This window comes from Haliotis rubra, unplaced genomic scaffold (assembly GCF_003918875.1).
Source record: "Haliotis rubra isolate DU_JTF1 unplaced genomic scaffold, ASM391887v1 Scf502, whole genome shotgun sequence".
NCBI lineage: Eukaryota > Metazoa > Mollusca > Gastropoda > Lepetellida > Haliotidae > Haliotis > Haliotis rubra.
Window position 1 is genome coordinate 218,950 of NW_025767194.1, and position 24,212 is coordinate 243,161.

A 24,212-nucleotide genomic window follows, 5' to 3' on the forward strand; every position below is an offset into this window, starting at 1 on the left:
ATTTTGAATTGAACTAGACCAATTCAGTTATACATGTTATATTTATAAATCATACTGAAAGCATACAAAGCATTTATTGAATAGAAGGAATCCAGCTTCATAAAGTTTCTATCGTTCACGAAGTTTTCTTCTGGGGATGCCGTAACGACTTGAAATACTAACATATTATGTAATGTCTTGCGACTGTTTGTCGTCAATCGCACAAAGTGCGCTAATGCTTACGTCACTAATATAAGATAGACACTTTATTCTTTACAAATGCGTTTTACTCATTATGTGAGGAGGTACTTATTCATGTTCCACACGTTTAGGGTCAACAGTTATGTGCTGAGATGAAGGCAACAAATAACAAAGAAATGTTATACCATTAACAACTTCATGGTACCCCCATACAATTTACTAAACAGTCATGTAAAATGACAATACCAGTACGTAATACAATAACAGTGGCAATAGAAATCCACTGAATTCAGCTGTAATAATATTCACAGATCAATAACAGTGGTGCAGCTTGCAAAACAGGCCTTGGCTGGATATCAAGGCTGAAAATATAGTGTCATAATCTGAGATGAGCGAGGCATGTGCTGGCACCATTATATTGTCTAATTGCCATCTAGAGTGTTCTATACCACGTTCGAATAGCCTACGGCTGTAATAGAAGATACCAAAAGCATACACATATATGTACTTACATACCACTGCGTACATTGACAGTAATATATTTCTAACAACCAATTATTGTTTAAACACAGTGTGCCTAATATATATTTCAACGAAAACGATGCAATACAAAACAACATTGTTAATAAAAACAATATCACATATAATATAAGGTGAGGTGAAATTTGGTTTTACGTCGTGTTTGAGAATATTTCGCTCATATGACGACGTGCATGCGTGTGTATGTGTATGTACGGCTGCTTGTACTAGCCCAGACTTAAGCTGGTTTTAGTGCTAGCCCACCGAGATACCATGCCGCAGTGAAGCATGAATCCCCACTGACACACATTATACTGACTCCGAGCCGACCAGTCCTTGTTGTACCAATTAATGCCGAGCGCCAGGCAGGGACCAACAAGTACCATATTTTAACGTCTCTTGGTATGACGCGGTCGGGGATCGAACCCGCGACTTTCCGCTCTCCGGGCGGATGCTCTAACCACTACACCACGGAGGCGGTCCACATATAATATAAACCTTTTAGACAACGACAGTGTGTTGTTTGACTGACATTTTAGAAGTCTATGAATAATAAGTGGCTTTTATAACAGTTTTTAGATGTAAAAGGTCCGGGTTCGATTCCCTATACCAGACGTGTGAACTGCCAGTAGCACAATTCTGGTACCTTCGGTTGCGATGTTGCCCAGTGGATTATTCGTAAAAGCAACGTAAATATTGCTTAATCGTTGGCAGTCTTGGCAGTCTTTCAGGCAATTCGTGAAATTGGTGACAGAAAACGTACAGCTTTAAAACGAAACGTGGGAACATTTTGGAGAATGTAGTGATATTAGTTTCCACATCCAGCTGGGGCGGTGGGGTAGCCTAGTGGTTAAAGCGTTCGCTCATCACGCATGGGTACAATGTGTGAAGCCCATTTCTGGTGTCCCCAGCCGTGATATTGCTGGAATATTGTTTGAAGCGGCGTAAAACTCACTCACTCACATATCCACCTAGATAAATAGCTGTCTCTTTCACACTCCTTGTATCGCCTTCCCAGAAAATGCCATCCAGATCAGTGGCCTTTTTCAGTTTACCGTTAGGGTTACACAGAGTACAGTCTCTGAACCACCAACCAGATTGATGTGTCTGAGAGCAGCTTTTAGCTACGTTTTCATCATTGTCCCTATCGTAGGTGCTGAACCTGGCTCCTCTCAGAGCCGTCATGACGTCGTTGAATCCATTCTTAGCTGTCTCAGAGGTTGAGGTGCTAGTGAAATTAATCCTAAAACCACTCACAGCATCCGATAGACTAAAATTGTGGCAAATGATCTGTCTCCATGTTGGAATATCTTTATATGCAAACCGAATAACGAATTTGCTCGGAGTTTTATCACTAATGGCTTTTATTTTCTCCAAACCCAACCAGTGATCTGCCCCGGGCGTTCCGAACCCGTCTGTGTAATCCTGCCAGTTCCTGGCAAAGTTGATGCCGGACGACTGCTTCTGGACGAATGTACGTCCACCGAACCTCATGTAGCAGTAGACTTCAAAAGGCGTTCCATAAGGTCTTGGTTGAATCGTGTAAATTGCATTGGTGAGTATATTCATCCTGAATCCCTCTGAGCAATCTGCAATTCCAGACATTTAGGTTATCAAACAGTATGTACACGTAACAAAGGGATAATCAAACATTTAATCATGTGCATAAACTAAAATCTATCTATTTCCCATATTTTAATGCATGATGTTCTTTCTGTCCCAACTATATTTATTATGTACATAGTGTAACCCCCATATGAATCATATGATCGATGAATACATAAATTCCAGAATTCCATTAGGAAAGCGTTCAAATGTAACATATGTTTGTGCAGAAAGTGAAATCCCAAATAAAATGGCATTGTGTTTTCATAGTTTTCGGTCATGGGAGCCGTGCTAATTTACACTTGTCAGAGATGTACGTGATCTAGACTACCAGTCGTCTGACTCAGATGAGTGGTGGTGGCTGAGTGTGTTAAACGGCTGATTTCTAAGTGCTGGCAATTGAGAGTCTGAGTCTGATGAGAGGGTTCGAATCTTGGATGGAATTCAACAAAAGTTCCAGGATCGGTACTTTACTGAGAAAGTGTGATGACCAAGTATCCTCAAGGAAGCTCTCATGTGAAATGGGTTGATTTGCATTGTTCAACCCTTAGTACGATGTATTCAGGTTTGCCATGACCATACACGTGATAAACGTATACTGGAAACTGGAAAGGGTATTATGTTAGACGTTCTTCCCATATGAAGCTTTCGTGCATAACTGGAATACTATAAACAGTGGCGTTAAACCATGACCAATCACTCAATAGAACAATATGTTTCATCATGCGTTCATACTTTAATTGTATCAAATCCATAAGAAAGTAAGAATATTTATGGATAACAACTTCTTTATTATATATGATGCGACGTTTCGGTATGGATTCTTATACCGTTGTCAAGCAAGAGTGAAGTACTACAGCACAGAACAGGCTTATATACATGAACAGGGATTAAGTAATAACAACATGTAGGACTGAATGAGGGGGATTAACAATAACAACAAGGCACGGTGGCAATAATGTAGTGACAATAGGAAGCCAATGGTGGTGGATGTAAAAAACAAAATATACATGCTGATGAGATTAATTAACAATGATGGCTGAGGTGCTCTAATCTGTTGTTTTTATGAGATCATTGTATGCAGAAGGGATGAGATATCCCTGGTCTCTGTTGATTGAGGGCTTGTGTCTCCGGATTTGAACTGCTTCTGCAAGTTTCCTTTTGGTGAAGTCCTGGTGGTTTTTGGATAATATGTCCACATTGTCCCAAATTATGTTGTGATTGGGGCAGTTGATGATGTGGTCTGATAATGCCGATTTTCTATCAGATTTAGTGGTAGATGATAAGTGTTCTTTGATTCGGATATTTATGGGCCGGGAGGTTTCGCCTACATAGGCCTCGCCACAGTCACAGTTGATTTTATAGACAACACCTTTGGGTTGATGTTGTCGTTTAGAGGTGTTCCTGCCATTCGCTTTCAGTAGGGTTGTTCCTGCCATTCGCTTTCAGTAGGGTTTTTAGTGGTGTAGAGCTGGTAAAGTAGGTTTCGATGCCTGCTTCTCGCTTGAGGAGACGGCTGATGTGGTGAGAGGCTTTCCCTATGAAGGGGAGGGAGATACGAATAGGTGCTGGTTCAGGTTTGTTGGAGGCCGGTTTTCTTGTTGGGTGGAGTGTGGTGCTGATAATTTTATCGACTAGTTTCGACGGGTAGTGGTTGAACTTGGTGAAAACATGGCGGAGGTGCTGTATTTCTGTAGTGGGACTGGTGGAGGAAAGGTTGATGGCTCTTCTGGTGAGGGTGGAGATAATGCCAGTTTGGTTCTCAAAGGGTGGTTGGAGTCAAAATGAATGTATTGGTCGGAGTGGGTTGGCTTTCTATAGACACTGGTACGGATCTTGTTGGCTGGAGTTCTGGTTACAAGGACATCTAGAAAGGGAAGTTGACCACTGGATTCTGTTTCTAAGGTGAATTGGACCCGGGGGTGCTGTTGGTTGAGGTGTTGCAGGAGGGCTGCTGGGTCTTGGTCTTGCCGAAGGATGACAAACGTGTCATCGACCTTCCTGTACCAGCAGGTTGGTTTGATGGTTGAGGTGCTGAGTGCTTGCTGTTCGAAGGAGGTCATGTAGATTTCTGTGAGTATTGGGGACAGAGGGGAGCCCATGGGCAGGCCGTGGATTTGTTCATAGTAGTCGTCTCCCCAGGTGAAGTAAGTGGAGGTGAGGGCAATGATGGAGTCAGTGGTGAGGTTGGTGTCAAGGGGAGTTTCTAATTCAGAGATGCGTTGGCGGAGGATTTGGAGAGTTTCTTCTATGGGGACACTTGTGAAGAGGTCCACAACATCGTAACTCAGGATCTGGTCTGCTTCAGTTATTTTGAGGAGTTTGTTACAGAAATCCGTTGAGATCATCAAATCCATGCTTGCCAACAAGAGCATATTAACACGTAAAGACGCCTTATTTCAGACTTTTTCTGAGTGAGTGAGTTTAGTTTTACGCTGCTTTTAGCAATATTCCAGCAATATCACGACTGGCGTCGCCAGAAATGGGCTTCACACATTGTTCCCATGCAAGGGACTCGTACCCGGGTTTTCGGTGTGACGAGCGAACGTTTAGCAACTAGGCTACCCTACCGCCATTTATACATGTACATTCATATACGTGAATGCACCAAAGTGTAACATTACTGTGATGAATTTGACAAGAACAAACTGTGGATTATTTGGGTACATACCATCCCAGTAGCGTTCGCAATATGTTCCAGTGAAGCTGCCGGGACAATCACAGGACGTTTTAGTGGAATCTGACCACTCGCCTCCATTCTGACACTCAGGAACTGGAGGATACATCTGCAATACACATGCATAGCCATTATACATGAATACCTGGACAACTTAAACCAAACAGGAACACTATAGGAGCGCATGCGGTCCATTGTCTTATGTGACGCAAAGGTCCATCACGAGTGTGGGTTGGAATTAAAATGTAGGCCCTTTTATGATCTGATAACAATACTGTTGCCAGGTTTGACAGTCACGAACGGTTTACCTTTCGCAGCACGTTGACTTTAGTATTGTATCTGTTTGCATTATACTGAACTAATCACTCACACTCGATAGGTAAGGTAATACTGTGGTGGAAACAATTGTAACCCGGAACACTGGCCAACAGATGTTCAGCCTCAGATATGTTTGCTGCATAGGCAGATAGACTTACGCTTAGTCTCTGAATATATATGTATATATGTATACACACACACACGCTCTGGGTCTGAGTAAATACTGTTATTCTTGCTTTGTATCATGACACACGAAGTCTGTTGAAAAATAATTGCATTGATGTCTTTATCAGTCCTGAGTCAACACTGTCAATAACAGGGATTGTATGATATGAAGTAACATCAAACTGTATCTTAAGAGTATCATACATCAGAGACCATATAATAATATATGGTCTCTGCATACATCTATTGATTTAATCAGTTTATCTTAATGACAAGGAATAATATCATATCACATCAATTCTTAACTCACTTTTTAAAAGCCCCGAACTGTATCCTTGACCAGGACATCACCAATAACAACGGTCATACTTGGTACAATCAAGCATTCTTGGCCATAGATTCAGTATTTCAGATTGTGAGACTAAACCACACAGTCCATCTTTAACACTCACTCACTGACTCACTGAGTTTAGTTTTACGCCGCTTTTAGCAATATTCCAGCAATATCACGGCGGGGGACACCAGAAATGGGCTTAACACATTGTGCCCATGTGGGGAATCGAAACCGGGCCTTCGGCGTGACGAGCCAACGCTTTAACCATTAGGCTACCCCACCGCCTTGACTTAAGTATTGTATCTGTTTGCATTATACTGAACTTAATCACTCACACTCGATAGGTAAGGTAATACTGTGGTGGAACCAATTGTAAACCCGGAACACTGGTCAACAGATGTTCAGCCTCAGATATGTTTGCTGCATAGGCAGATAGACTAACGCTTAGTCTCTGAATATATATGTATATATGTATACACACACACGCTCTGGGTCTGTAAATACTGTTATTCTTGCTTTGTATCATGACACACGACGTCTGTTGAAAAAAAATAATTGCATTGATGTCTTTATCAGTCCTGAGTCAACACTGTCAATAACAGAGATTGTATGATATGAGTATAATTTACATCAAACTGTATCTTTAGAGTATCATACATGCCATAATAATATATGGTCTCTGCATACATCTATTGATTTAATCAGTTTATCTTAATGACAAGGAATAATATCATATCACATCAATTCTTAACGCACTTATTAAAAGCACCGAGCTGTATCCTTGACCAGGACATCATCAATAAGTCCATCTTTAACACTGACCTTATGGGGTGGCGTGTTGTCCTGTGCATAGACTCTGGTCACAATCAGTTGAAGTTAAGCAACGTTGGGCGCGGGGAATCCCTGAATGAGTGACCATGTGTGACAGCTTGACTTCTGAGAGTTTCTAGGACTTTAGTCCTGTCTCACAACGAAGCACATGTGCTACATGTTTTCTCACCTTAGGCAAGTGAGTTTGTTCAAACTTGTCTCTGTTCACCCAGCAGAAAATGGGTACCCGGTGAAATAAGTGAGACTATTAACCTTCTGGCGCCTTCTGGCGCCTATTAGGCAGCTTGGGGTAATAATGATCAGATTGTGCTCCTTGAGCAGGATATCTAGCCTGGAAAAAGCGCGTTATAAAAAACTTGCATTATCATTCTTATTTATTTGTATAATTTATGCTTTGAAATGTTGTATTGGCTGCAGGATCTGTTGCACTCAAGCTGAAGAAATAATACATGTACAAGCCAAGTATTTTCTTCGATAGATGTCCGGTACCTCAGGGCAAGCATATCTTTGGCGTCAAATACTATCTGTTTCATTTTGAGAAAAGAGATCTGTTTACAGTTGTGATGTCTAGGTGCCTCGAGATACATTTTGAAACATACATTTCAGACATGACGTGTCCTTTACCTACAATCATTAAATTCTTCGATACAGTATGGGAACGTCCGTTATGACTCTTCCAGGCTATGAAAAACTCTGCAGAGTATAGGAATACGCAAGACTAAGAAATCCAATTATCTCATCTAGAGTGAACTTTATTTTCAGGTTAAGGCATTTTCTAGTTGAGCTAAATATGTCTGTTATCACGATGAGGTGTTAAAAATTGATGCTTTGTTATTATGTCTGGTCAGTAAGCTAAACTGGTTATTGTTGTTATTGAACGCCGTACTCCAGCTATAGGGCGGTGGTCTGTAAATAATCGAGTCCAAACAATAAACAAAATTGCTGTTGAAGTCAGATAATTGTTCCATCTCCAATCGATATTTTGTTATTAAGGCTATTTTGAACAAATTCATTGACATGTAATGTTTTTTATAAGGCCATTTAGCTCGAAGCTAGGTTTCGGGGACTTAGAGCGTTCTGGTTTTCGGGTGACGAAAGCGGTTGAATACTGGATAGTAATCCCGTAAGCAGAAGTGGACTGCAAGGCCATAATTTGTAAATTTCGGTAGCACGGAGGAATGAATTCCTGTTGCGAGGAAATGTTACATATGACTAGTTATACTTTACCTCTGTCGTCTGCTCCACGTTACTCAAGACCTTCTGATACAGGACGTCGTTGAAGTCAGTCATACGTTCTAGTTCTTCCAATGTATAGTAGTAGCATTTCTTGTCTGCAAAAAGAACATTGGTGGCTCGACAGGTGCTTGAAGAGGCGCATCTCCCAACGCAGCTAAACGCAAACGATTTGTCCTGAAACACTGGAGGGTTAGTTTGAGAAAACCGCTTAACAAACTTCGTCTCGCTTATCGAAGCTGTTGCCGTGCATATCGATGATAAAGCCGCGAGTAGGATTCCCACGTCCATGCTGCTGGCGACTGACCCCCACACAACATGTACACCTGTCACACAAGTCCATTTTAAACCATCACGCTTCAAACCGAGGCTGTGTTTACATGATCGATATTACGTCACCTTCTGTATAACAACCAGCCCACAAACACTGTAATGACCATTTTAATGTATCGTGTCTATTAAGAAGACTGGTAAATAGTAACTATAGAATTTCTAAACTATGTCAGGAAGAAAACTAACCAAGAAGTGACGAGAAATCTGCACCACCAACAAACGACATCCATCGATTTTAATCAAGTTTTGCAATCAGTATTCGATAGCCTGGAACTGTGTCATTGATATTCTCAAGTGGAGAATTAAGAAAAGAAGTTTTGCAATAGCACACAGTAAATCTAATGAAGAAAAGATACATTTCTGATAGACAGCACATAATACAGGTGAGATACAGAGATTATAGACCACACGAAATGTTAACTCTTTGAGGAACTTCTACTATGAACATCAGTTGGGTTGTGTTAATGCCACGGTATATGAACCAAAATAGATCATTGAAATGTGCTAGTATAAAACGCTTAGGTTAAAATCCGTCATTGACACCTATACTTGTCGAGGATAATTCTGCCTTTTCAAACGCCATCAAAGTGGCACTGGGTTAAGAGAGGTTGTAGAATTACATAATCTAAAAATATGCAACATTAATACAAAATAGTGATAACGTTTCTGTGACAACCTTTGATGACCTGACAACCCAACAGAGCTGTCCTGTTTTGAACGTCTGATACATAATCGTTGATTATGATGCTATGGTATCTTGATATTGAATCCTGGGCAAAAGAAGGGGGAGACAAACATGAATAGACAGAAGTAGAAATGGTTGAGCAATGGCTTAATTTATGTGGGTGTTTAACTGTTTTAAAATGTGTACAACAAGCAGCTTCATGCCTTCCGTTACAAGGTAAAACAAACATTAAAAGATCACGTTTTGAGTTTTCTGTCTTTGTTAAAATTTGGATACGAATCAATCTCAGGTAGTATACATAATACAAGACGAATTAGAACAGTATACACAAATGGGGAAGACTGTGATTGGTTACTGCATTAATATGACCAAGTCACACGCTACTGTCACGGCTTCAAGACTTGTTCATTTGTAAAACCAAAGCGCAGATTATCTGGTCAAACATGTCCATGAAACAAATATATTGTTCAAACACTATTCCACAACTCAGCCTATCACAACAAGATGTAAAACGAGACCGTGGGTCTGAACGGCGTTAAAATAACTGATTTCAGATACATTGACCCTTCTGAATATCAGCCTTCATGTAGCTTGCTCTTAGGTCATACTGGACTTGGATAGTAAAAAATATTTTTTATCAATTAAACCAAATGTTGGCTACGCTCGCTTGTGTCATCAGTACACATTTGAATAAGCCATTTTTTAAGACAACGTAGTGTGGGCCACACTAGATAAACACAGTCCTTTAGATAGGACAGGTAAGCCAACCTCCTTCAAAGGATATTATTATCTCCCAGCGTTTTTTAATATCTGTAAATTTTAGATCAATGGCTACAATCGGTACGAAACTGATAAGGGGCCGTGCAGTGGTTCTGTCCCCACGGTCCTTCGATCACTAGTCTATGGGATAAACAGGTTTGTAAGGAGAAACATATTTTAAGTCACCTTGTTTGGGTCATATGTCCATTTCGGAAAGGCTCAGCTGTCGCTTTTCGTTCTAATGGATACCTGATTTAGGGATAATGTTGTGTTTTCAAATTGGGGTTTTAGAACCCAGATTCGATATCGGTAAATTTGGCAAGTTCGAAACTGAAAACATACTTGTTTAATTTCCATTCTACCATGAGTCCATGACAAAGCACACACGAACTCTTTAGTAAAGGCTAAAATGATTGTGGATATTTCAACAATTGGTCCTAATACTTCCAGGTTCATTTATGTAGCCAAACAATAGCCTTTACTGCAAAACTTGTCCCAAGTAAATATGACAAAACAGACAGTCTGTAGTGGTCTACACAAATAAAGACAACATAAAACGTTCTGAGGTGTAGCATATTTATTCACTTATCAGATAGTACATAAGCTCAAATTATCGGAAAACAGAAACCTTTGTATCACATGTTAATTCGTCTATCACACAGGAATACAGTTCAAACCCGCGTGTTTGACCCTATGATCGTAGGTTCGACAACACTACCCGTGGGGGTCGACACCTCCACACAGATCCTGGAGTTGCATCATATGTCATGATATAACTGTGACAATGGCTACTGCAGCTTTCAACCAAACTCATGCAGGTCTTCTGCACATATTCAAAACTATACCCTGTGATATTGAATGTAAATATTAGAAGAGTCAATATCGGTTTCTGATGAAATATATAATATCCATGTTACACGTTAATACCATATAACAATGTTTACGTTTTGGATGTGTTGATAAAAAAATATTTGACATACATGTGCATGTTTATACATATACTCAACAATAAGTGCATGTACTCAATATTCGAGGTGCTGTCACAACGTGTTTAGCCTAAAATACTTCTATGTGCATGATAAAAATAACTGTTTGATATATCGTTCACATAAACGTAATATTGACCTGCACATGTCGTCACGTGACATCTAATTACATGTACCTTATTGAAACAGCAGAAATGGATAAGCTTGAGTACAGAGCACACATAACGTTTTTGATCCTCTAGGGTCACCCGGCGAAGCACATTGAAGAGCGATTGACAGCAGATGTGATGTGATGTGATAATACCAGCAAATATATACAAACAAAATGATATAGTCATAGTGAACAGAAACGAACAGGGAATACACTAACAACTTCACACATAAGGTACAGATAGGGGAAATGTAGAAATACAGTGATTCATGATCAGTTTGTGAATATAAGCAAGGTTTGCCTCCTAGCCTACCGGTTGTCAAATAGACAATGAAAATGATAATGATAATAATAATATAGATAATTTAACTGATCCCCCAAACTTTACATTGTTACAAAATATTCGTTTCACGCGTTACAGATCTGTGTCATCCTACCGTACCGCCGCCAATAGCTGGAATATTGCTGAATACGGAGTAAAACTAAACTCACTCACTCACTCACTCATTCATCCTTCTGTATCTCCAATGATATTATTACTGAAGAGCTGTGCCATGAATGCAAATTCATACTCTGAGTCTGTGTAGAAACAGTGTCACAAGTGGTTGACAGATTCAGTCGGAGAAGAAGTGTAGATCTATTGGACCTTAACATGTGCCGTCTAAGCAGAATGAATGTTTCAGCAAGATTGTTTTGCTTAAGATGTTGCTGTAACTATGATGCTATTATCCTTCACGACACTGAAACGTAAATACAATGTCAGGGAGATGTTAGGTTACCTGGAACCAGCCCCACGTTTAGTAGTGACATGACAAAAGCTCTCTGGCAAACTTGCCAGATGCGACGGAAACGGCGATGATCCCCAACAGAGCAGGTGTTATATGATTCATAGTGGCCTTGGAGGAACCGGGTCAAGGACAAGTGTCTTAGAATGAGCATTCTTGATAGTGTCTGAGACACGTTTCAACAAGTCATAACGGAAGTTACTATCTCTCCAAAAAATATTTCCACACCTAAGCAAAATACTGAATCATCAAGATCATGTCTTTCTCATTTAGATTGTTCCTAATTCCCAGTATGTTGTCCTTGAAGAACGATCCAAACTAATTTGCAAGACAAATAGAATTATCACTTTCAGTTCTTGAGGGGGTTCCACATATTTTGCTTAACGTTGTCCAAAATGTATTTTAGCAAAGCACTTATCAGAGCAGCATTTACATCATGTTTGACGGATATGAAGATCTTCAAGCTTGCTCTTGCGCTCTTGTTTTTATACCAGTTTGTAATTTGGCTCAGGATAAATGACAACTGTATGGAACATCATTCTTGTTTAATTTGGATATGTCTTCTACGTTTCTTTCGTCACAGCTTTTGGGAGCTTTACTGAGTCGTTCTGTGATCTTAACCTCATCTGGCCAAAATTCTTTTGAGCACGTTTCAGATGTCGCTCTCTGAAATCTTTGTAAAAGAGTATGCTTTACAGTACCTGAAAAATTGTGAAATATGGACACGCCAGGCTTAAGAAGCTAGAATATTGCTCGACATAAAGGGAATTCAAATTCGATATAGGAACATCCTCGTCTGTGCCACAGATCTGGAATCACCATGCCAGAAGACTGCATGAGGATCCGATGGTTCAATTTTACCGTTAGGATTACCCAAGGTGCAATTTTTGAACCACCAACCAGAGTGATATTTCTCAGAGCAGCTTCCTGTAGTGTTTTCATCATTGTCTCTATCGAAGGTGCTGAACTTGGCTCCTCTCAGTTCCGTCATGATGTCTTGGAGAAAATTGTTAGTCGGGCTTGAAGTGTGAGTAAAATTCAGCCTGAAGCCATCGAATTCATTTGTTAGTGAGACACTGTGGCAATTGATCCGCCTCCAGTTTGGCGTTTTATTATCGTATCGGAACACAATTGCTAGTCCATTTCGAGATTTATCAGTTATTTCCTTAATCTTTTCCAAACCTAACCAGTAGTCTCCAGTCAGAGACCCGAATCCTTTTTTGTACTCCTGCCAGTTCCTGTTGAAATCGATGCTTTGCGTGTCCAACTTCTGAATCTGAACAACAGTTTGTCCCTCGTACTTCATGCTACAGAAGACTTGGAAAGGCGTTCCATCAGATATCGGTTGAATAGTGTAAATTGCCCTCTGCCTTATGCCCATGTTGAATCCTTCATGACAATCTGCAACCGTATGTTAGCATTTAATAACGGTTTTGCAAATAAACATAACATTTTAAGTTGATTAAAAACGAGTACGTGCAAATAGTTACTGTAAAGTAAACATGATCTGAACGTAAATGAAAATTTAGTATGTCATCACTGACAAATTATAGCACGTGTTCCTCCTCTTTCAGAAATATTTTGGCAGAATCCTCTTTACGGATGCTGGAAGTGAAATCTGGCCCTTTAGCCTGACTATCAACATCATGAACAATGACAGCACAACTAGAAAGTACCGTCTGTGCGATGGCGACCGAAGCACTGTTTTGCCTTCTTCCCTAGCGTGTTTGCAGTCATTGATAATCATGGTTTACCTCTGTGAAGGATTGCAGCTGACTTCATGAAGGTCATCAGATAATACTTTGTGAGTGCAACAGTCTAATATAAAGCCACATTTTCATCTTAATCAACGTCAGATGGTGTCACATGCTTAGTAAATGAGTGAGTATGGTTTACGCGACTTTTAGCAATTTTCCAGCAATATCATGGCGGTGTTGACCAGAAATGGGCTTCACGCAATGTCCGCACATGGGAAATCGATTCCGGGTTTTCGGCGTGACGAGCGAACGCTTTAACCACTAGGCTACCCCACCGCCCCACCCTCCGTCAGAGTAATACATACATGACGGGACGCTTGTTGGAGCGCGTGACTTGCGACCGAAGGCTCAGTGAAATGTAGAATTGCTTTGCCAAACGCTTGGCGAATTGCCCTGTTGTTTTATCAGATACTTATCAGTCCAGTATCAACACACACATGTAATAACTCTACCCCCTCCCCAACATTCACCCCAATGGGTTTTTTTTGTAGTACTTCAATGGTTGGTTGTGTTCATGGTGTTAAAAACTATAGTCCGCACAAGCGGACCGATGAATTGCAAACTCGATGATTTGTTAACTATTAAACATATAATACTCAAGGTGCACGTGGAGCACGTGCACAAGTGCCGACAAAGTTATTGAATCATTTACCTGTGCTGTGCTGTGAACTGTGTCAAAATTTTAATGATAGTTTGTTAAACAACTTTTTTTACATTTTAGGACATAAATTCTGCAAAAAAATCACAGAGTTGGTCTGATGTTTTGATTATGATCAGTGTTTCATTGAGTATTATATGTTTAGTAGTTTTCGAGTTAGATTGCAATTCATCGGTCCAATTTTGAGCCAAACGGACTAAAATACATTATAGATCCTCAGTGTCTAATTTATCAAGTAAACATCCAATACATTTTCATTTTCAAAACGATTCAAAACTAGTTTTCCCATATTATGATAATTTCTAACATCGCAGAGAACAAATGTATCTACCATGTTCATCAAGGGTTCCACTTTCCTCAACCCGTGAGACCTGTGTCTAATTCGTTGTATAAACTCGTACGCGACGCGACGCGACGCGATGTATTTCTGACTCCTAGCGCTGGTTACTACTACAGGCAGTATGCTGTCATATTTACATGGTATAGGTTGAAGATACTTTTGCAAAAAACATTGGCCTCTGTGAGAGGCATTTAGAAGCACTAAGGAAGGATAACAATACATGGATGAACAACGTTGGAACCTACACCGAACCTACACCTACATCGCTTCCACTGTAATAAAGAAGTTGTTCATCCATATCTTGCTATTCCTCCAAAGAATATTGAGATAAATCATGATAACAATGTACACACCATGCCAGTAGCGCTCGCAGTATTGACCTGCATGACTGCCGGAACAATTGCAAGACGTTTTCGTCGTGTCTGACCAGAGTCCTCCATTCATGCATTCCTGTGTGGGATAGATCTGAAACAATCCATCAATATGTGGATTTATCACACATGTCGATAACAGTAAACTTATCTGACGCTGTTCAGGCACCATTCCCATGCACGCTTCAAGAACCGTTGGTAGTGATCGTTATGAAAAATACTCAAAGGCAAAAGTTTATATAAATGAGACATTTTTTTTATAATCCATTTTAATATTCTTTATAATACACTTAATCCATAACACAAACACATTGTTTAGACGTCGACGGGTCCGAAAAGCACAAATTTGGAAGAATCTGCTTGCACTGGTCTATGCCACGGCTAACTGTAAATGAAACATGGCGAGCCATTGTAGTGCTTGAACTGGAGCACCCCAGCGCAACGTTGCACAGCAGTTTTACGTGCACAGGAATACCATATGCCGATTGTGGAGACGTTATCAACAAAACGACGTCGTTGCAGACCGCCCCTTAAGTGGCTGTCCACCTGTAACCACGCCACGCAACGATCGTTGGATTCGAACCACCCATCTGCGCTAAAGATTCCAACCAGCCACACTGACAGTCCGAACAGTTCCAGGTGTCAACAGGATATCTCCAAGGACCATTCGCCGGCGTCTGGCTGGACGCGGGATACGTGCTAGACGTCCTGCCAGACGACAAATTTGGACATTACGTCACCAACGTCTACGACTGCAGTGATCCAGACAACATCTGCGGTGGAGAGCACGTGAGTGGAGACATGTTCTCTTGACTGACGAGTCGTGATTCTTCACCGCGCTGATGGCCGAATCCGAGTTTCCAGGCCACGTGGTGAGTAGGAACCGTGTCCTTGAGACCGACCGTTTTTGCAGCAGTGGACTGATGGTTTGGTGATGGGATAACGAGTGCTGGATGTACGCCTTTGCTTGTCATCAATGGAAATTTAACGGGTCTCAGGTACAGAGACGAAATTGTTGATCAAGTCGCCAAACATACGGTTTCTACAGCCCCTATCGAACACGTCTGGGACGAAATGGAGAGGAGATTGGGACGTTGGACAAACTCCCCAGTCACACTTCAGGAACTCCGCCAGGTGCTTCCACAGATATGGAATACCATTCCACAAGACTTCTTGCGACTTTTGATTGGCTCTATGAGGCGCAGGTGTCAAGCATGAATCATCAATGCTCATGGTGGACATACACGTTATTGACTATGTGAATTTCATTTTGACCGTCCTGTCCCTGTGACCTCATTAGCATGTGTCCACCAGAAAAGTTTTAAATGTACCACTTCCAGTCCTATTGTGGAATGATTTTCTTGCAATATTAAAAAGTCTCATTATAAAAATATCAGTTGTTAACTCACATACCTAACCTCAAGTCAATCACAATAACTTTTGACTTTGATCATACGTACTAGTTTCACCTATTACAAATATCCACCAATAATTGTCAAAAGGCAGCATAGCGGCATTGGGACATAAAGTATGTTGTTGCAGTACGTTGTATACGCTTACCCAAGGTGAAAGGGTAAAGGAGTTATATCACGAAAAACTGAATTCTCTCCAGTTGGTCTCGCCTTCATCCATGTCTTAAGACGTTTGTGTAAGGCCACACCGCATGCATTCATGTGAAAAACAATAAACAATAACATTAGAAAGGCCAGTGTCTGGAGTGTTGGTAGTGCTTTTTGGCAATCTCACCTTTTTATACGTGACTCCGTTGAAACTTGACACGTTTTCATTGACCATGTCCCACGCAATGGATGTGCATATCCGTTCGGAGAATAGAACATTGGTGGCTCCGCATGTCTCGGAGGCTGCACATGCAGCAACACATTCAGACATGAAGGACGTATCTTGTACTTCTTGAGGATTCATGTCGTTTATCATTTTTTCAAATTTCGAAATCCTTGTTTTCGGGCTCACCATAGAGATTGATCCTGCCAAAATCAGAACCGTTCTTAGACACATCATACTGATGTTGTGTGTGTCACTCGCTCTAATGCTGGTGTTTGCTCTTCGATTTGATTTTTCCAGTAGTTCAACTGTGATGGGTTAAAGAGTTTAACAAAGCCTAACGAAATGAGCATTTTCAATGGTGACTTTGAAATCGATCTTCTAAAGACATCTAGTTTTTAAGGTTTAACAATGCGATCCATCTAGTTTTTAAGGTTTTAACAATGCTATCCTTTGAACCGGAATGATGTGTCTTCCTGAGCAGTTACATCACCAACATAATAACAATACATTCAATGGTTTTGGCTTTGGAGATAAAAGTTATCGAGCGCTCTTGAGAGGTTTCTGTACGTTTACGCTTCGGCTACTGGCGATTATTAAAGTGAAGCCAAACAGGTAAATCCAAAATAAATGCAACGATTAATATAACGTAGGACGTAAACTTCTTTAAATGAGTGTGTGAGTTTTACGCCGCTGTTAGCAATATTCAAACAATATCACGGCGGGCGACACCAGAAATGGGCTTCACACATTGTACCTATGTGGGGAATCGAACCCGGGTCTTCGGCGTGACGAGCGAACGTTTTAACCACTAGGCTACCCCACCACCCTCACTTTAAATAAAATGGGACTTACGTATTTCCCCATGGGGGAAATTATTTTAAGCTATTTTAACCCACTTTGGATCAATTCATTCCTCCAAATTCAAGAACACTTACAATATAAGTGGATGAAACGCATTAGTTATGCCTAGTGATGAAAAAGTCAGCTCAGTAAAGTAGGTAATAAATATTCATGAGTGTATCTTCAATCGCCAAAACCGCATTGTCTTAAATGACCTCTTCAAATCTGAACTGGCAGAACCAAGTGGGTGTAACCAATCGCGATAGTGAGTTTGATTTCACGCAACTTATTGATATCTACATGCGTATCCTACGTCTTGTACATTAGATCACGGATGTAACATCAGATTACACGCTTATAATCACTGTATTGATCAGAAATAGTGCCACAGATTTGTTCAGTTCTGCTTTATCAGCAGCATCAGCCATTGTGTTACCAGTAATTCCAACATGGCTGGGTCACCAACAAATTATCTCACATTGGCCACTAGCATGATCATTATGTAGTTCTATAATTTCATGTATAAGTGAATCACAAAATGTAATGAATTGACTATGCTTAGATTGAGGCACTTCTTTGGATTCTTCCATAAAAAAGGATTTGTAAGAGTTATATGTGATTCGTATTGGTTATATTCTTGATAAATTTGATTGTTTCCTGATTTCTGTATTTTCGTTTATGTTAGTTTTAAGATTGATTATTGCAGCAGACATAGAAGGCTGCATTCTATTCCTAGACTTGGGACAAGTCTTATTGTAAAGGTCCTCATCAGATGGGGAATTGGTGAAATACGTAGACAAACATTAATGGGCACATAATTACAACAGGCATTTGTTTTGTGTCATATTGTAGTTTCACTTCTACAAGTTATAGGTTTTGAAGCACGTAACCTTATCAAATGACTTCGTCTGAAAACTATCCAAGCATGTCTTGTGGAGATTGGGTTCACATATGTGAAGATGTGTGACCATTCGTGCATATAGATGGACGTAAACATGTTCAAGGACATCCACACGTATACGTCAAGCAGATATCGGTTCTACGTCACGGATCTTGAGTGCAGATTGCCACTTGTTCGCAGGGACGTGGGGTTTTGTTCATTTACCTGAAGCTTTCTTCGGCCCAAATTGCAGAGTTCTGAATTGATAAAGTCATCCTCTTGTCAAAAGTTGAATAGGTCACACTTGTTCACGTACTTGGCTTAACCGATTCTGTCGAAGCCAATATCGATTCTTGGTATTAGGTAAGAGTCAGTTTTATAACAGCATTCACCCGTTTCATGTCATGTCGGTACATGACTGACCTCTCTGTCAATGATGTCATTGTCTGGCCGATATTGAACTTGCTCCTTCAAGGTTTCAAGCTTGATTGTATTACTCCCGAATCAATGGACTACTGGTCACATTTCAAAGTGATATGCTATAGATGTTATAGACAATGATAAATGTGTACCCTTTTGCGTCATCTAAGGGCGTACAAGTCTTTTCAGAAGATGCCAAACACATTAAATACTTGCCTTCATTTGCACTACTAATTAGGTGTAGTAAAAGGCAGCAAACTACAAATCTGACGACAACTGAATCATTTGTTGTCATTCAAGTATCAGTCACTGCGGACAGAACGCTAAACAGTAGTTTAGGAATCGATTGTTTGCTGACATGATATAATAGTGTCTCAGAGTTGAAATATCAAACATTAAACGATTCACAACCCGTTAAAACAAAAAACCACCTTCCAACAAACACTATTCGGTTTTCCTTTTCATCTCCAACTGCCCCAAAATCGATAAAGGCAGGTTATTGTTGATACCTATATTCCAAATCCTCTTAGATGCTACAAAAGCCATTAGTACGGTATAAATACTTGTACATTGTCTGCAAAGTGTGTTCAAACAACAATTAAACAACATATTTGTTTAAATATGCACCAACTGCACCAGATACTCATCTTTCTCCTAAACGAACTGCAAATGGAGATCAGTAAAATATATATCACACAAACCATTGTGTCCAAAGCTCTCCACCTGACACATCTGAAACAACCAGGTTCCAAATCATCTACAAGCTATCAAAGGTACTTGACATGGGTCAAAACCGATCTTCTCATCTGAAACGATTGCTCAGACTCCAGAATTACTTCCGAGCATTTTCAAGTTAAACCAGAGTCATCTTGTGGTCAAAATTCTTTTTCCATCACGTGAGAAATCATCTCTGTCGGTATCATTATCTGGAACCAATATGAAAGACAACCTGAAAATCAATATCAAATCTAGATGTAAATCTTCAAAAACAATGTCAAAATGTCACAATCTTACATTCCTCCTTCATCAAATCCTGGGTTCTTTATTGGCCATAACCAACAACATTGCAAGTTTAGATACAGGAGTATTTCCTTTCAAATAGTTATTTAGGCATATATAAGTAACATTTCAAAAATATATTTACATGTATATCCTGGCACAGGAACTTATTCAGCTCTTGATTTGTCAATTACACACTCAAACTAACTCAATTCAGTTTGAATGGTAAATGATCATTTTCCTATTTTAATAACACGTTACCAGATCTGAAGTTCCTCCATCAACAAGATTGAAGCTCTTGAAACAGAAAAAAGCGAACAATTTTGTAAATAGATTATCAATGATGACATCGGGCTTTCGCGGAAAGGCTAAGCTAGTTCTTCCCATAAATCCAGTACTCACACAAAGTGTTGTTTGTTGGACTATGTTGTATTGATTCGTGTGGAACGTGGAAATTCAGCAGACAGCTAGCATAGTAGCATAGTTAAGTATGAGTGTGTGTTGTCACAACCCCTAGTGTACAGTACACAACCCTGTGCACTTAAAAGAACCCACGAATCCGTTGGTATATGACCAGATGGTGGCCACATGAATACGTGCAAACACCTAGTTGCGGGTACAGCAACGTGCAGTGAACTTGGACAAAGTACTGTGACTATGTGTCCCAATCCACCCAGCTGTGAATGAGTACCTCGTTAGGTTGAGAAAGCCACAATAACCCGGTGCGCCTAGTGGCTGCAAGAGTTGTATACTCCCCAGGGAGTTGTCATTGATAATACGATGTGTCCTTGAGATTGACATCCAATAATCGAGGGAAAAATACCAGCGCCTTGAGCATGTGCTAGTTATGTGGATATGGACATATGCGCTGTATGTGAATACCCTATAATAATAATGGCAAGGTTCATTTCGCACGAAACAAGTATAGTTCATAGCTCCTTTCAACCATACTGATGTTGCTTGTTGGAACAACGGCAAACGTCTTTCAAAATCTGAAAGACCTGAAAGGACATCATATCGGGTCAAATGTATTTTTGCTACTCTTATTCGTTTTGACGGCGATTTGATACGATGACACGCGTCCACAAAGTCAGCGAGTCTGACCATCCGATCCCGTTAGTCGCCTTTTACGACCAGCATGTGTTGCTGAAGAACAAGTCTAACCCGGATCCTTTTACGGGTTGGTCCTTTACCATGAGTAGTAGTATGTATCATTATCAAATGTTATTTACGACCACCCTCCACTTCTGACAACGCTTCAGAAACACAGTAAGCCAGTATGTTATCTAAACAGCAACGAAACATCGGAGACAAGCTTCACACACATCCTGCTCCGAACAGCTGTTTCCTCAGGCCTGATTATGATTATCGAACAATGTTCGAATGCAGACACTTTTGATAGCTTCATGTGTATTTGATGCATTCAATTACCACGTCAGCAGAACAACAGTTCTCATTCATATTAAGTCTGTTCTTTCCTCTGCCTTATGTGATTCCTGAAAGAGTGCATGTTCCACAATTACAGGCAGTACACGACTATTCCGAGGATAAGAAAGGAAATGTGTCTCATTGTCCTTTCTGGTCTTTTTCTTCACTTCATTCCATGGAAGCTTTTTCTGAGTATCAACTTGGACTCTTGTGTTCGTCTTGTGCCATAGATGAAATATTTAACGTTTTAACGGCCTAATCAGAAACATGACTTGGTTTTTAATGAGAATGCAAATGAGATGATATGGGTATTTTTCCACTTGTTTGTTCACTTGTGAGTGATTGCCTGTTTGAAGGATTATTTCCTACTGCTGATATCCCTATACAAATAAGCCACAAATTGGTTTCATCGAAGTACATATTGAATGTAGATGTAATTTCACTAAACAAAATGTTTATACTACAAACTTCAGCTGATAACTTATGCTATTAGTTTATCATTAAAGTATCAATGAAAAGCTACACTATTGGTTCATATTCAAGCTGTGTAGACCATAAATAAACGAGGCTGCATTACTGGCTCATACTCAGTGTATGTAGATCATCCATGAAGAAGGCTACATTACTGGTCTACATTCAGTCTTTGTAGATCATCCATGAAAAAGGCTACATTACTGGTTTATAGTCAATCGTTGTAGATCATCCATGAAGAAGGCTACATTACTGGTCTATATTCAATCGTTGTAGATCATCCATGAAGAAGGCTACATTACTGGTCTATATTCAATCTTTGTAGATCATCAATGAAGAAGGCTACATTACTGGTCTGTATTCATTCTTTGTAGATCATCCATGAAGAAGGCTACTCTACTGGTCTATATTCAATCTTTGTAGATCATCCATGAAGAAGACTACATTACTGGTCTACATTCAGTCTTTGTAGATCATCCATGAAGAAGGCTACACTACTGGTCTATAGTCAATCTTTGTAGATCATCCATGAAGAAGGCTACTTTACTGGTCTATAGTCAATCGTTGTAGATCATCCATGAAGAAGGTTACATTACTGGTCTATATTCAATCTTTGTAGATCATCCATGAGGATATATCAATCAACCTTGTCATTTGTATAGCGTCTTTTTCCAGTCTGTGAAAGTCTGCTCAAAGGCGCTTAGAGGAGCTCTGTTTTCAGTTGAATGCAATTTCGTGAGTTTTCAAACTAGATTTAAAGCTGCTGTGTGTCTGAATGTTCCTGGGTTGTCTGGGATTGAATTCCACAGTATGGGACCAGAGTTTCAAAAGTTTCTGTCACCATAAGAACTGGTGCTTTTTCTGCTTGCTAGGCCATGTTTGTTTCCTTGAAGATCAAAGTCAGAATCTTGAACTGAACTCTGAAACACACCGGCAACCAATGAAGTTAATTGAGTTTAGGAGTCATGTGATCATATTTGTTTGTACGACTGACAACCCTTGCAGCTGCATTCTGAACTCTTTGAAGCTTCACAATAATGTTCTGAGGTAATCCACAGAATAATGAGTTGCGGTAACCCAACTGGGATATAACATGTGCTTGGACAAGTGTAGCGGTCAGCCGCTGTTGTTTTGTTGATGAGATGGCGTATCATGCTGATATTTCTGATTTGAAAGAATGCTCGCTTGCAGATCATACTAACTTGTGATTCCAAGCTAACATATTTGTCGGGCAAGACTCCGAGGTTTCTTGCTTCAGCGGCTGGTTGGAAAGCACTATTGCCAATACTCAGAGGCGGAAGTGAAAGGCATGAGTGGACATGTTTCGATGCTATCACAAGAAAATTGTTGGCCATCCATGAACCAATGTGTGAGACTCAGTCAGTTATTGCTTAAAAGGTTTGATAAACTGAGGTTTCATGGCTACACTACTGGTCTATATTCAGTCTTTGAACATCATCCATGAAGAAGCCCGCTTTACTGGTTCATACTTTAAGCTGTGTATTTTTCATAAATGAAAATGGCTTCTCTACTGGATCATACTTAGCCATGTCGTTCATCAACAGTTTACAGTCGTCTATTGGTACATTATCTAGCTGTGCATTGCGTAAATATTGAACGATCGTTAACTGAATCTTCAACATTCAGTAAGGTTCCTTTCACTCGTTCATCCTACACCGGTATACTTTATGAGCAAAACAATACCGTTCACTGTTTATCCCAACACAATAAGGATGCAACTCGCCTATTCGTCTGAAGTACCGCTATTCCCGGTGCAGATCTGCACCCTCGGCCATTCATAGAGTCTTTTATTGTAAATACATATGTCAGTTTTTCAACACCATACCCATACATCTACATCACTTCGAGAGTTCTTTCCCAAACATGCTGACACGTCGTGATAGAACTGGTTTCATTTGTCTGTAAAACGTCCAGTCAGGGTTCAATAAAATAAAATGTCTGTTGGGACGTAACTGAACGTCCATCGAGATGTTCCTGAAGCATAAGACAAACTTCTTGGACAAGTTTCCTTTTTATACTTGCCAATCCTAGCTGGAACTCTAATTTGTAGGTATAAAGAAACGTTGAGCAAGGAGGGGAACATTTTTCCTGTCCTTGGGCACGCCTACCTCTTGTAGTCCACATGATGTTTTTTTCAGATAATTTCATCTGACAGCGTATATATTTGCACACTGAACTGTTGAAAATCTCCATCTGAGGTCACAACGTCAAATGCAGAATGGACCACGGAATGTAAAGATGGTGGTGTTCAAACCCAAAAGTATTGATGTATTTGGTTGTTTTCCTGAGACTGAAAAGAATCCATCAGAGCTTGCTTTATTTCATAGGTCACCTGTGATAACTTCCTTGATCACAAAATAAATGGGATGGTGCCTACATATGACGATTTCAAAGTTTCAAGTTTCAAGTAAAGCAGCCAGGCTTTGTATGACATCTAGGGCTGAATGGTATTCAATTTTCTTTGGGGTTTTTCAGCGCATTCTACCACTGACAACACCTGACGTCCATGTGCATTGATTAAGAAATGCACTGATTGATTGATTACTCATGTACTTGTATCCGGTTTACTTTAAATCTGTAATCTAAGAACTAAAGATACACGTTGTCCATCAAAGACTACGGATTTTGGCAGTCAGAAACGACACGTTTCCTCATGTATTGTATAGCAAACAGAATGTTCC

The 24,212-nt window shown here is 40.1% G+C and overlaps 1 protein-coding gene across 1 annotated transcript; it reads right to left on the bottom strand.

The window, feature by feature from the left end:
• Positions 1-643: 643 nt before the first annotated feature.
• LOC124291950 lies at positions 644-8,199 on the bottom strand. The gene is made up of 5 exons (XM_046729032.1): positions 7,857-8,199; positions 4,976-5,090; positions 4,136-4,606; positions 1,663-2,288; positions 644-649 (listed from the first exon to the last, which is right to left on the bottom strand). Exons 1-5 carry the CDS (start codon positions 8,151-8,153, stop codon positions 644-646), a joined length of 1,515 nt encoding a protein of 504 aa, XP_046584988.1. The 5' UTR covers positions 8,154-8,199.
• Positions 8,200-24,212: the final 16,013 nt, after the last annotated feature.

Excerpts from the sequence above, each read along its gene's own strand:
- LOC124291950 (XM_046729032.1), bottom strand. The coding sequence starts at position 8,153 with ATGGACGTGGGAATCCTACTCGCGGCTTTATCATCGATATGCACGGCA. Across the intron at positions 5,091-7,856 it reads ACGTGGAGCAGACGACAGAG|ATGTATCCTCCAGTTCCTGA; the intron begins GTAAAGTATAAC and ends TGTGTATTGCAG. Across the intron at positions 2,289-4,135 it reads AACTCCAGCCAACAAGATCC|ATTGCTCAGAGGGATTCAGG; the intron begins GTACCAGTGTCT and ends CTGGAATTGCAG.